Below are 13,427 nucleotides of genomic sequence, written 5' to 3' on the forward strand. Positions count from 1 at the left end.
GGTGTGTGTGTGTGTGTGTGTGTGTCAGAGAGAGAGAGCACATGTGGATGCATGAGTAGTGATGTGTGAGTGTGCATTGTGGATGTGTGTGCAAGTATATGTGACTTGTGTATTGTGCGTCCATGCTTGTGGGCGATGGTGTATGTGTGTGGACACGTGTGTATGTGTTCAAGATTGTAACTGTATATGAGTGTGTGTGTATGCGTGTGAGTGTGGGTGGGTTGTGTCTATGTGACTGTGCTTGGCATGTGTGTGTGTGTGTGTATGTGGTGTGTCTCTGTGTGTGTGTGTGTGTGTGCGTGTGACGGGAGAGGGGGGCATGCAGAGATGAAGAGAATGCTGAGTGCTGCTCCCAGGAGCTTTGCCAGGAGAGACTAGGAGACCTGCACTCAGCACCCTGTTCCTTGTTATCCAAAGCACCCCCCAACCTCCCTCCCCACCTTCCCCTACTCTACTGCCCTAAAGGCCGGCCACCCTGGATTGCTTGGGGTTCCCACACCCCCGTCCGTGATGGCTTTGCCTGGAGCACCTTACTCTTGGTTTCCTACCTGTCAGCCCGCCTGTCTGTGAGGGGACAGTCCTCAGTCATCTCAGACCCTGTGTTTCCTACCCTGTCGCTTTACAACGACTTTGAAATGGTTCCACCTGGGAGGCAGCGGGGTTGCTGTGAGCGTGGGCTGCCGTGTGAACATCATGAAGGAGAAGCAGGTTGTCTGTCAGCATCTGAGATGAGGGTGACGTGTGTGTCCTGAAATGGTTAAGCAAACACCAGGGGCTGAGCTAGTGGAGGGAGGACTCGTCTAGAGAACAAATGAAGACGATTGGCTGAGTCGGGGTCCAGAGTAAGGAAGGTGCGTGGGGAAGCCCACGGAGAGGGGGAACCCCCACGTGGAGGTGGTTTGCGCAGCTGGAGGCCTTGGTGAGGCTCCGGGTTATGACTTCACACACAAGGCTACGTGCCATTGAGGGAGAACAGCCTTGAGCTCACCGCCTGGAGCTGAACCAGCCTCCCGCACGGCTTCCAGCTCAGAATTTGCTGAGGAGCCGCCCGGAGAGCTGTGCAGACACGCCTGCTGTCGGTCGGCCTCCATCTTTTAGTCATGCTGGGCAGCCAGAGAGGCTGACGTGTTTTCTAGCCTTCCTACTGTCTCCCTAGAGATGAGGGAGGATAAACTGCCTTTCCACTCTCAGTCTAGGCCCCTCCAGTGGGTTTGGAGAGAGAAGCTTACGGATTGTGGAAGGCCGCCTCCAAGATGGCTGCCTCCTGAGACCCTGCTCTTGTGAACCCTGTCCTGCTCTGGACTCACTGATTCTCTTCTAACAATAGAATATTGCAGACAAGATGGGATGTGACTTCTGAGATCAAATTATAAAAGACGGCAGCTTCTGTCTTGCTGTCTTGAGTCTCTCTTCTCTCTCTCTCTCTTCCCAATCTTGAATCACAAGCTTCCATGCTATGGGGACCCTCAGGTGGAGAGGCCCTGCCATGGGCTGAATGCTATTCCTTCAAAATTTATGTGTTGACGTCCTAACCCTCAGGACCTCAGAACATGACTGTATTTGGAGATGGAGTCTTTAAAGAGGTAATTAGGTTAAAATGAAGCTTTTAGGGTGGGCCCTGATCCAATATGACGGATCCAGTATCCTTATAAGAAGAGATTAGGATGCAGACCTAAAAACACAGAGGGAGGACTGTGTGAGGGCACAGGGAGAAGATGGCCGACTACAAGTCAAGGAGAGAGGCCTGAGGAGAAACAACCCTGCGGGCACCTCAATCCCAGACTTCCTGCCTCCAGAACCGTTGTATACGCTGCCAGTCTGTGGTACTTGTTACAGCAGCCCGTGCTGACTCATACAGGCCCACAACTGCACCGCAAGCCTGCAGGCACATCTTCTGAAGCCTGCTGACGGCCACACAAGTCGGCTTGGAAACGGATTTCCCAGCCTGGGTCAAGCCTTGAGAGCTAACTGTAGGCCTGGCTGACAGCTTTACTGCTGCCTCACCAGGGACCCTGACCCAGAAGTGTCCAGTTGAAGCACATCCAGATTCTTGAGCCACATGGTATCCTCTCTCTACTGTGAGACAATAACCCTTGGCTGCTTCATGCGGTTAAGCTTTGGGGTAATGTGTTACACAGCAACAGAGAACTAGTATGCCTCCTTATCCTTCTTGGCTAGAGTGACCATATATTTTATGGATGACACCAAGTCAAGGCTTTTGAGGGGGAAAGGAGATTCTAAGATAATTAAAGGGACTTCCCTGGTGGCACAATGGTTAAGAATCTGCCTGCCAATGCAGGGGACATGGGTTCGATCCCTGGTTGGGGAAGATCCCACATGCCATGGAGCAACTAAGCCCATGTGCCACAACTACTGAGCCCGTGAGCCACAACTGCTGAAGTGCGCATGCCCTAGAGCCTGTGCGCTGCAATTACTGAGCCTACGCACCGCAACTATTGAAGCCCGTGTGCTCTAGGGCCTGTGTGCCCCAACTATTGAGCCCGCGTGCTGCAGCTACTGAAGCCTGCATGCCTAGAGCCCGTGCTCAGCAACAAGAGAAGCCACCACAATGAGAAGCCTGCGCACCGCAACAAAGAGTAGCCTCCACTCGCTGCAACTAGAGAAGGCCCACGCCCACAATGAAGACCCAATGCAGTCAAAATAAATAAATAAATAAAATAAAATTTTTTAGGTCTTGAAAATATTTATTTCTTGACTGACAGATTGGTTTTATTATGTTGGTACTATAAATAGTTCTATTAAAAACTATTTTCAATAATAAAGTTTTTTCTAAAACGAAAGTAACATATTTATGTACAATAGAGTAAAATTAAAAAACAGTTCTTTAGGGCTTCCCTGGTGGTGTAGTAGTTAAGAATTGCTTGCCAATGCAAGGGACACGGGTTCGAGCCCTGGTCTGGGAAGACCCCACATGCCACGGAGCAACTAAGGCTGTGTGCCACAACTACTGAGCCTGTGCTCTAGAGCCCGCGAGCCACAACTACTGAGCCTGCGTGTGGCAACTACTGAAGCCCACGCGCCTAGAGCCCTTTCTCCACAACAGGAGAAGCCACTGCAATGAGAAGCCCGACCACTGCAACGAAGAGTAGCCCCCGCTCGCAGCAACTAGAGAAAAGCCCGCATGCAGCAACAAAGACCCAACGCAGCCAAAAATAAATAAATAAAATTAAAAACCAAAACAAAACAGTTCTTTATATTGATTATCTGAATATAAATAACAAAAAAGCAGAATAGTGTACTTTAATCAGTTTCTTAAGGCATGTCTGTCTCTAACATGATGTCAATGGTATTCAGTGTTTTTCCTGATATGGCCTCATCACTTTAATTTTTTTTCACAAAATTTCCCATAAATATTCTTCAAAGAAATATTTTGTGGTTAGTAAATTTGAAATTATTGACACCTTTAATCTACTCTTTATTGTAGACTATAATATTCTTAATTGGGAAAATATTCTCTCTATAGGTGTTAGGGTACCTAGTGGGCTTGGGGAAAATGAAGGATGTTCTCAATGCTACTTTTTGGCATTAAAATGTGAAAATCTTTCCGCCTAAATATTTTACCAGGTACTATCTTTTGTTTTTGTTTTTATTTTTTTTTTTTTGCGCGGGCCTCTCACTGTTGTGGCCTCACCCGTTGCGGAGCACAGGCTCTGGATGCGCAGGCTCAGTGGCCATGGCTCACGGGCCGAGCCGCTCCGCGGCATGTGGGATCTTTCCGGACGGGGGCATGAACCCGCATCCCCTGCATCGGCAGGCGGACTCTCAACGACTGTGCCACCAGGGAAGCCGTACTGTCTTTTTTTTTTTTTTTTTGATCACAGATATTTTAATAGGGGCTCTTATGCACTATGTACAGGATTCTCTGCCAAAGGTGGTCTGGTCGCTAGTGACCTGAATGACATCAAAAACCAAGGGCAGCTCAGGGGCCACGAAACAGTGACTGTCTTGGCCGGCTTCACATCTTCAATCTCAGAAGACAGCCAGCGGTGCGTGCGGTGACGCCGCAGCACCTCGATGGCCTTGAGCTCCAGGGGCGTGGCCTGTATACCCAGGTCTTCCAAGCCGGGCAGGTGAGGCAAGGTCATGTCTGTGATGTGAACTCGCTCCACTTTATCCCTCGTGGTCCAGGGCTCAAACGGACTGATTTCAAAGAGTCGACCTATCCATCGATATGCAAAATGTGGCAAAGGGTATGCCAGGAAGGGTCTGTGAGCCATGGCAAAGACGTACTGTACCAGGTCAAAGAGGACGTACCAACTGGACCCAACAAAGGCAGAAGTTTTCCCTCTGGCATCTGGATCCTTAGCTGCATTAACAATTCCTTTGGTGACATCCACAATATATATTGGTTGTTTCACTGTCTTCTTGCCCAAGGAAAAAGAGGGACAACACCAAACCATTGAATACTTACAAAATGATTGAGGAATCTATCCTCTCTTCCAAAGATGTCCGATGCCTTTATGATGGTAGCTTCTGGAAATGTGTCTCTCACTTCTTTCTCTCTAGCAGCCTTATTTCTCAGATATTTAGAAGGGCTTTGATTATCGGCATTCAGATGTGAAACGTGAATAAAATTTTCAACTCTAACTTGCTTGGACACTTGAGCGATTGCTTGGAGAATCTTTACAAAAACATCCTCAAAATCAAAGTTTTTGGTTTCCCATTCTCGCCCAACGAGATTGATGACCACGTTGCTGTGCTCCACAGCTCTTAGGATGGAGTCCTTGTCTCTCCCTTTCCATTCCAGAAAGATAATCTGGCCCAGGTCACCCATGGGACGAAGGTGCATGGTATCATATGGCTCACCCCGGTAGGGGACGATCACTTGTGACCCCATGCGACGTGACATTGGCAGGGCCCGGACAACTCGGGGGTGAACGGCGGCCGCCATCTTTTCCCACAATCCCCTGCCGCCGGCGCTTGGCCGACTTCGGCTCCCAGATACTGTCTTTTTGCCTCTTTCCAGAATACCTTTCTTCAGCAAATATTTTTACAAGACAAAACTCATCAAATTGTCTTTATGATTCTTTTGAATGCTTCATTAAATTTAGATGCTGCAAGATGGTAGGCTTTTTCAATCTCCTGCCCTTCTGGGACAGAATGTAATTTCTTCTAATTAAAAATAGAAACTCCATCAAAAGATTCTTCTTACAAGTCAAGATGTTCTGAAGTACCCTTATAGAATTTCAATATTGAGCTCTCATTAATTAATGTGTTCCCTTTCCCCCGTACTTTTTAGGGATAAATTCCAATGTCTTTTTATTTGCAAGCTTTGTTTTCAATTCATGTAATTCTTTCAGAGCTTCAGAAACTAAAAATCCAAGTGTTAAATAATCAAGGTTTTCTAATTTTTTGAACAACCTGCATCCAAAATTTAGAGAACTCATTTACCAAAAAGTTCAATATTGTTGTAGGGCACTGAGACTGACTTCAAAAGTTCCAACTATTCTAAAATCTGATAGATGGCAGGTAGCAGAGACAAAGCACATTAAGCCACGCTGAAGCATGTTTTTTCTTTTTCTTCTTGTTTTTTAAACTTCATCAGTGTTGTCACAAAATGTTGGCAACTACAGCTTTTACTTATATTGGTAGAATACCAGCTTCTTTGGATCCAATAGGAATTATATGTGTACCATCAACAATTCCAAGTAAATTTCTGCTTCATAGGTTTCTTAATTTAGTAAGGATTTTTTTTTTACCATGACATTGTTCTCCACCAAAAACTATATTTGTATTTTCATTGCAAAAACAAGTACTATTTAGCTTAATGCCAATTGCACAATAGTATTCATAATAGTCTCAGATGATGCTCAATTAATTAAGAAAACTTCCAAAAGCTTTTTTCTGGGTCCATGACTTGGATGAAAAAAAAAGGAAACATTATTGGAATTAATTAATTTTTCTATTTGAGGAAATCTTATGACACTGAAATAAAACTTGCATTATTTTAACTATTTGTATAGTTTCCCTAATGACGTCAACATGTGAGCAATGATAGCGCCACTTTTTGTGCATGAATATGACAGTTTGGAATTGAAAATGAATAAGATTTGAGTCTCACATTTATTAGGATGTAGAAAATGGTAATAGTCTATCTCTCTTGAGGAAATACTAAGAAATGACCGAATAAAAAAGTACATATTTTTAAAAAGTTATTGAAGACCTGGGGATGCCGGGAAGTCTATATTCCAAGGAGACAGCCAATCCTTTCTAGCTGAGCAAAGAATTGGTGTCTGATTTTATACCTGGGAAATACTATCTGGACAGTATATGGGTGGGTAGAGAAATGAGTTTGCCATAGATAAAGAGATTTTGCTGGAATAAAATACAGTAAGCTAAACTTTTAATTACTATGTAGTTTGGCATGCGCGATTGGAATTTTGAAGAGCCCCAAATGCAAAGCTAAGTCTATTCTGTTTTAGAATTCCCGTTTTAAAAAATTCCATGGATTACTTTTTTATTTGCTGGAGAATATCCTGAGAGAACGTTTTTCAAAACAGAATATTTGGTATGTAAATTTTCTAAGTATTTTTATGTCTCAAAAGATTTATGTTGTCCCTACACTTATTAGTTTTTAAAAGAAAAGTTAGCATTATAAGTTTAGAATTTTATTTCTTTAATAAGGATTCTGGGGTATCACTCTTCGTCTTCTAGTTTCCAGTGTTGCTAATGAAAAGTCAGATGTCAAAGGTGATTATAATTCTTTTGCAGATAATCTGTTTTTCTTGTCTGGAAGCTTTTAGAATCTTCTTGTTCCTCCTGGAGTTCCAGTTTTCAGGAGAATGTGTCCGGGAGTGGGTCTTTTTTCATTCATTCTTCTTGGTACCTGGTGTGTTCTATTGACCTGAAGGCGTGCATGTTCCTTCAGTGCTTGGGGACGGTATTCTATCATTTGTATAATTTATATATTTTCTTCCTTTTATTTTTTCCTAGAATTCTTAATAGGTTGATCTTTTTAGGTTGATCTTATGCATCTCATATATTTTCTCTCATATTATCCTCTGTCTTCTTGATACACATTCTGAGAGATTTCCTGAACTTCAGGTTTTTTCGTTCTAGCAATGGCATTTCTAAGAACTTTTTTTTTTTTAACTTTTTATTTTATATTGGAGTAGAGTCGATTAACAATGTTGTGTTAGTTTCAGGTGTACAGCAAAGTGATTCAGTTATACATATACATGGATCTGTTCTTTTTCAAATTCTTTTCCCATTTAGGTTGTTATATAATGTTGAGTAGAGTCCCCTGTGCTATGCAGTAGGTCCTTGTTGGTTATCCATTTCAAATACAGCAGAGTGTACATGTCAATCCTAAACTCCCTGACTATCCCTTCCCCCAGCTTTCCCCCCTGGGAACCATAAGTCTGCGAACTCTTTCTTGATCTCTAATTGCTCCATTTTAAGCACAACCTGTTCTCTTTTTAGGACCATGTTATCTTCTTGAATTTCTCTAAGGACATTCATCTTTTAGAAGTTCCTTCCGTTCTTTGAATCTGTTTGCTCACCCTGGTTCTTGCCTTCTGTGCTCTGGGGTTCTCTGTGAAGGGAGAACCGGGGTGGTGAATGTCTGCAGGTCGTGAGTGTTTCTTTGCCTCTAGCGCAGAGTCATTCTGCTTGGATTTCTGCTTGCACAGTGGGCCCCATCAACCTGAAGATCTATATATTCCTTTAGCACTGGGGAATGTTATTCTAATACTCATATAATTTATATATTTTCTCCATTTTATTATTTTTTTTTCTAGAATTCCTAGTAAATCCTGACATTTCCCCCAGAGTCTTCTCCCCAGTGTGGGAGGGCTCCTGACAGGTCCAGCATGTTGACTGGTTGGTTTTACATCGGTGTGAATAGGTTCGGAGTAGTCAGGCCATTGGGGCCCCAACAGGCCAAGCACTTACGCACATACCCTACCACCCTCTGATGTAGGAGGGATGCACCATCATCAGACAGGGAGCTGGGGCTCAGAGCTGGGGGTGTAAAGCCTGAGCAGGAATTAGGACGCTTATGATTCTGAAGCCCAGACTGCGGCATCATGAGAGAGAAGGACATGAGGCTGGAGAGAGTCTGGGACAGAAGGATGGGCAAAACTTGTGGGCTGGAGGGAGAAGGAGGCATCAAATTGTCAGAGGGGCCAACATAGGAACAGAGACGTGTGTGTGTGTGTGTGTGTGTGCGCGCGTGCGCGCTGGGGTAGAGCTGGACAGGGCAGAGGGGAGAATGCCTCCCGGATGTGTGGAGGCTGAGGTGAGAGGCGTGACTGGAGGCCACTTTCTAGCTGGAGGGTAGAAATGCAGTCCTGGGTACCAGCATCACAGCCAGGGAGGCTGGGGGCCCAGAGGACAACCAACCTCCCAAGATAGGGTAGATGGAGGAGTAGAGTCTGAGCCCCACCCTCTCTGGGGCTGGGGGAGAAGGAGGGAGAGCACAGGGGTGTGTAGTATCTGCTTCATCCACCCCTCGCTGTCTCCCTCCATCACACAGACGGAATGGCTCTGCTGTCTCAGTCTGGCCGGGCACGGGGGGGCACTGCAGGTGGACAGGCTGGACTTCCTCACTCCGAGTTGCCCTTTTTTCCATAACTGTGTCTAAAGCGAGCGGCAGCCGCCTACCTTGGTGCCCCGCAGTAAAGGCTACGATGCCCCATCACACGGGTGAGCTGACGTGTTCCCGACACTTACTCCAAGCTGGACGTGGGCTTAGGCGTTCCGCAGACGTGGGGGTGACCTCAGCTTGCTTAACCTCTCCAAGCCTCGATTTCCCCGTGTGTAAACCTGAGACAGTGAGATTTTGGTCACTTCACTTTTCTAAGCCTCAGGTGCATCCACAAGAAGTGGGGTCAGGGCACTCCTTTTCCCCGGGGCTGGGAGGCTGTGCAGTGTCTGTGTGGTCATCGTTGCTCCCAGTTTACAGCTCAGGAAACGTACCCGAGTTTTGGTGGCTGCCCCCTGCGTCGGGGATGGATCCAGGCTCCGTGGCTGGGGGTGGAGGACCTGGGACCTCTGGATGTCGGTCTCCTGTTGAGCTGGATGGATCCGTGGCACAGCTCAGACCCTCCCATGCTGTGCCATCTGAGCCCAGCACCTGTGCCCACGGGGCCTGTCTGCTTCCTGGAGAGAAGAGAGGAGAGTGTGAAATCACCTTCCTAGGTGAGAATACATGACCATTCAGCTGACACAGGCAAAGGCTCTCCGCTGTGTCCTCACTTCTCAGCTGAGTTCTGATGCGAGGGGACCAGCTCGTTCAGAGGAAATGGGTGACCAAGGATGGAACAGCTGGGCAGAAGAGCTGTCACCAGACATCCATTGTCGGATGCTGGTTCCAAGATCTGCAGGTGCGGATGGCCGGTGGTCCCAGCACATGCAGCAGAACCCACCTTCTGTTGGCAGAGGCTCTGAGAGCAAGCTGCTTTTGACCTCTGGGCGCACAGGCTGCAGACAGCGATGTTTGGTTTACGGCCTGACAGCCACTGGGAGAAACGTGGTACGGCGCTGAACTCGCTGGGTGACTAAAACAGTTCCGACTCTGGAAGGAAATGGATTTTGTGTCGTCCAAGCTCATCTAGAACCAAAATTAGCTCCCTGCTGTCCACTCCTGGCCGGAGACAGCTGTTCCTGCAGCTCTGCCCAGATGCTGGCTGTGCTCAGGGTGCCTGCCTGCCTCTCTCCGGGGGGCATGACATCCCCAGTGGGCTCGGGAGTCACCGTTGACAATGCATTTCTACCACCTCCCTTGCGTGCGGTCCTCCCCCATCCTCAGGCAGGCAAGCCCAAGCGCGTTCTGCGCATGTCACGGCAGAGGCGGCTCAGAAGGGCCCGCGCTTCGCTTAATGCTCTTATGCTGCCATCTCGAAATTTGAATACTATTATCTTTTCAAAAAATATTTATTTATTTTTACTCATTTGTCTGGGTCTTAGTTGCGGCACGAGGGATCTCGGTTGCCGCGTGTGGGATCTTTTTAGTTGCGGCACGCGGGATCTAGTTCCCTGACCAGGGATGGAACCTGGGCCCCCTGCATTGGGAGCGTGGAGTCTTAACCACTGGACCACCAGGGAAGTCCCGAATACTATTATCTTTTTTTTTTTTTTTTTTTTTTTGCAGTACGCGGGCCTCTCACTGCTGTTGGCCTCTCCCATTGCGGAGCACAGGCTCCGGACGCGCAGGCTCAGCGGCCATGGCTCACGGGCCCAGCCGCTCCGCGGCATGTGGAATCCTCCCGGATCGGGGCACGAACCCGCGTCCCCTGCATCGACCGCCACCAGGGAAGCCCCCGAATACTATTATCTTTGAACTTACGTTTTGTAAATGAGATCTGATGGGACCACAGAGCACGTGCATGAGCAGAGCAGATCTGTGCAGGTTACGTGTCGTTCTTCCTCTCTGCCCACTTGCAGATAGCGTTCCTGAAGCCCCGTGAGCACACGTCACAGATTAGATGAGCGAGGGCGCTGACATCCCCATGAGGCCACACTCTCGGTTCACACCAGGACCTGCTTTGAATGCAGGAACACGAGCGACCAAGTGACCCTGTCTTATCCTTTCATACTTAGATTATGTCCCTGTGTTAGTCAAGCGCTTACACGAAGCTGATGGCACAGAGGAAAAGGGAGAGACAGGACAACTGCAGTCTCTTTCCTTTCCGTCCTTCCTGACTCAGCAGGAAGGCTGAGGCAGAGTGCGGGGCGAACATCAAGGAGTGAAAAACAGCCTGTTGAGTTTTGTGCAGTGTTTTCACCCTTCTGTTAGGGACACATCTACATATGTGTGTACAAAGTACCAAATACGGAGTGTGTAATTTCAGGGATTCCAAATGCGAGTTAGATGCTCTTATATTTGCATTTACAACTGATATTGCACAATATAGTGATGAATGGTAGTGTTCATGTTAGTGATTAAAAATTATTAATTATTCTGTACTTAGAACAGCATTAAATAGCAAATAAAAAAATGCCATGACAAGTCGAGAGACAAAGACAGAGAGAGAGATACGTGAAAGACAGGAGAAAACTTTGTATTTTCGTACCTATAATGGCGTTTTTTCCCTGGTTTTTGGACAAGCGGTCCCACATTTTCATTTTAAACTAGGGGCTCCACAATTAATGGAGCGCTGGGAGAGGAAAAGGGGACTGAGAGCAAGGGAGGCCCAGCAACATCCCAGAGTTATTCGGGGCTGAGCCAGGAGTAGAGGCTGGTCTCTGATGGGGTCTGGGTGCAGGATCCGTAACGATGATGATGATGGTGATGATGATGAAGAGGATGATGGTGATAAACTAACATTACTGGGCTGAGGAGCGTCTCATCTATCTTCACAGGAACCCTACCGGCTCTGGCATTTTGGCAGGCCATACCTGGGAGCAGCTCTTGCTTTGTGGAGGCCAAAGGTGCCTCCTTCTCAGGGCCCCATATCTGGGGCCTGGGCTCCCTGCCTAAGGCCCTCCCTCTGGGGGAGGCGGGCTGGCCCCATAGCTCATGAGGGTGCACACGGCTGTCTGGTTGGGGTTCTCCTGTGAGGGAGATCTGGCAGCAGCTCTTAGACGGGCATGCGACGCTCTCCTCCCTGTGAAGACCCTCTTTTGGTAGCAAGTGGGCTGCCCACAGCTCCCTGAGGCGCTCACCTGGTAGTGGCTATTGGGGTCCAATCCAGGGAGCTGGGGATTTCCCCTGAGCTCCTCCCAGAGACTGGATGGCCGAGCCCAAGGCCACATGCTGGGATCTGAGCCCAGTTCGCCTGGATCCCAAATCTAAGCTTTTGAAAGACAGGAGACGTGGTTCCAGCATCAGGAGGAGGGCACTCTGGGTAACCTCGCCCTCTCAGACTTGTGCCAACAGCCCAGCAGGCAGCATCGCACCACTGCCATGGGGGCCAGTGCAGCTCTTCCGGTGCATCTGGGCCTGGGACCTGGAGAGGGGGCTACAAGGATGGGGAGCCCTCCCCACAACCTGAAGCCAGCCTCCCCTTTCCCATAACCTCGCATGAGACTTGTTCTCCCGGGCTCCCAGCCAGGCTGTGGCTCAGACTTAATGGGATCACCCACAGGGGGAGGCAGAAATGGCACAGGCCTGGTAACCTCGGCTTCCTTTTCTGGAGGAGGCAAGCTGGACTTGAGTGTCTCCTAGACCCCGTGCCCAGGTGAGCCTCACAAGGCTGTTTCCCACAGGCTGGACCAGGAGGCCAGGTTTCCGGGTTAATTCAGTGAGAAGCTGTTCAGAGTCTTACCCACATGCAGCCAGGCCTGTCTGGGGTAGGGCTGTGGGGACCACATGCCAGAGGCAGCCCCTGACTGCTCAGGGCCCTGGGGTGGGTGGGAGGGACACCCAAATGGGCCTGCTGGGAGGCGTCCGGGGCTTCCATCTCTCGGTGCCGAGCAGCCTTTGTTGGCGGCACGGGGGTGGGGTTCACCTCCCCAGTCACAGCTTTCTGGGCCATTGATGTACCAGGTACATCAATCTACCAGACGGAAACGAATTTAAAACACCATTTTACTGAAACAAAGATATGATTAATTAAACATAGAGTCTGCAGTGAACTCTGAAGATCAAACAGAGACACCGCAGACATTTCACATTTTCGGAGAGCTGCTCCCAGGAGCCCAGATTCAAGTTTACCCTCCTCAGCTGGGGCTCCCCCAGGGCCGGCGGGAGGGCCGCCAGTGATCACTAGCTCCCGCCAGCACTCTAGAGTTTGCACCGGCATGTTTATTTTCGCTGCACGTGGAGGGGTCCAGCATTAATTACCTTATCCACGTCTCACAGGCACAGGGAGGCGAAGCCGTCAGAGTCACCGTGGCGGGCCACGCTCAGCCCAGATGGAGCCCATGTCTTCGGACACGTGCTGCTAACTGTTCTCCTTCCCGTGTTCCTTCTGGGTTGTGTGCTCTGAGATGCCACACGGCTGCCTGGAGGTCTGGGGAAGCCGGCCTTGCCTGCTTCGGAAAGTCATGATTTGCTGAACAGCTGCACTGCCCCATGGTCCTGACTGCAGATAAAGGCTGATCTTGTCCACACAGTAGACTGGGAGAAGGTGACCCTCTGGCCTTTGTTCAAGGACATTGCCACCTGGGTGCACACAGGTGGGTGGAGGATGCCACACTTTTATTTATTGTTTTGGCCACACCATGTGGCTTGCGGGATCTTAGTTCCCTAACCAGGAATCAAACCTGTGGCCCTGCAGTGGAAGTGCAGAGTCCTAACTACTGGACTGCCAGGGAAGTCCCGAGGATGCCACACTTTGCCAAAGAATGTTCTGTCTTCCTTTCTCTTACCTGTACCAGGACTCGTGTGCATTTGGGAAGGAGTCTTGTGTCCAGGCAGGGCTGGAGGTGGCCTGGTCTGCGTCGCCCTGACTCAGACCTTGTCCTGGACACATGTTCCCACCTGGCCCACAGGTTGCTTCCGGGGCATGGGAGGAGAAGGC

General features: G+C 48.7%; 1 protein-coding gene and 1 long non-coding RNA gene across 3 annotated transcripts in view; one reads left to right on the forward strand and one right to left on the reverse strand.

Moving 5' to 3' along the window:
* LOC307175271 overlaps positions 1-13,427 on the forward strand; it is a 119,842-nt gene that overhangs the window by 65,610 nt on the left and 40,805 nt on the right. The gene's annotated exons all lie outside the window — the stretch shown is intronic.
* On the reverse strand, positions 3,861-4,912 carry LOC307175131 (NADH dehydrogenase [ubiquinone] 1 alpha subcomplex subunit 9, mitochondrial-like; the record flags this gene model as incomplete). Its single annotated transcript, XM_079900006.1, is given in 2 exon segments — positions 3,861-4,396; positions 4,399-4,912. Coding segments are annotated over 2 exon segments (1,050 nt in total).

Source organism: Stenella coeruleoalba, assembly GCF_951394435.1.
Source record: "Stenella coeruleoalba genome assembly, chromosome: 16".
Lineage (NCBI taxonomy): Eukaryota > Metazoa > Chordata > Mammalia > Artiodactyla > Delphinidae > Stenella > Stenella coeruleoalba.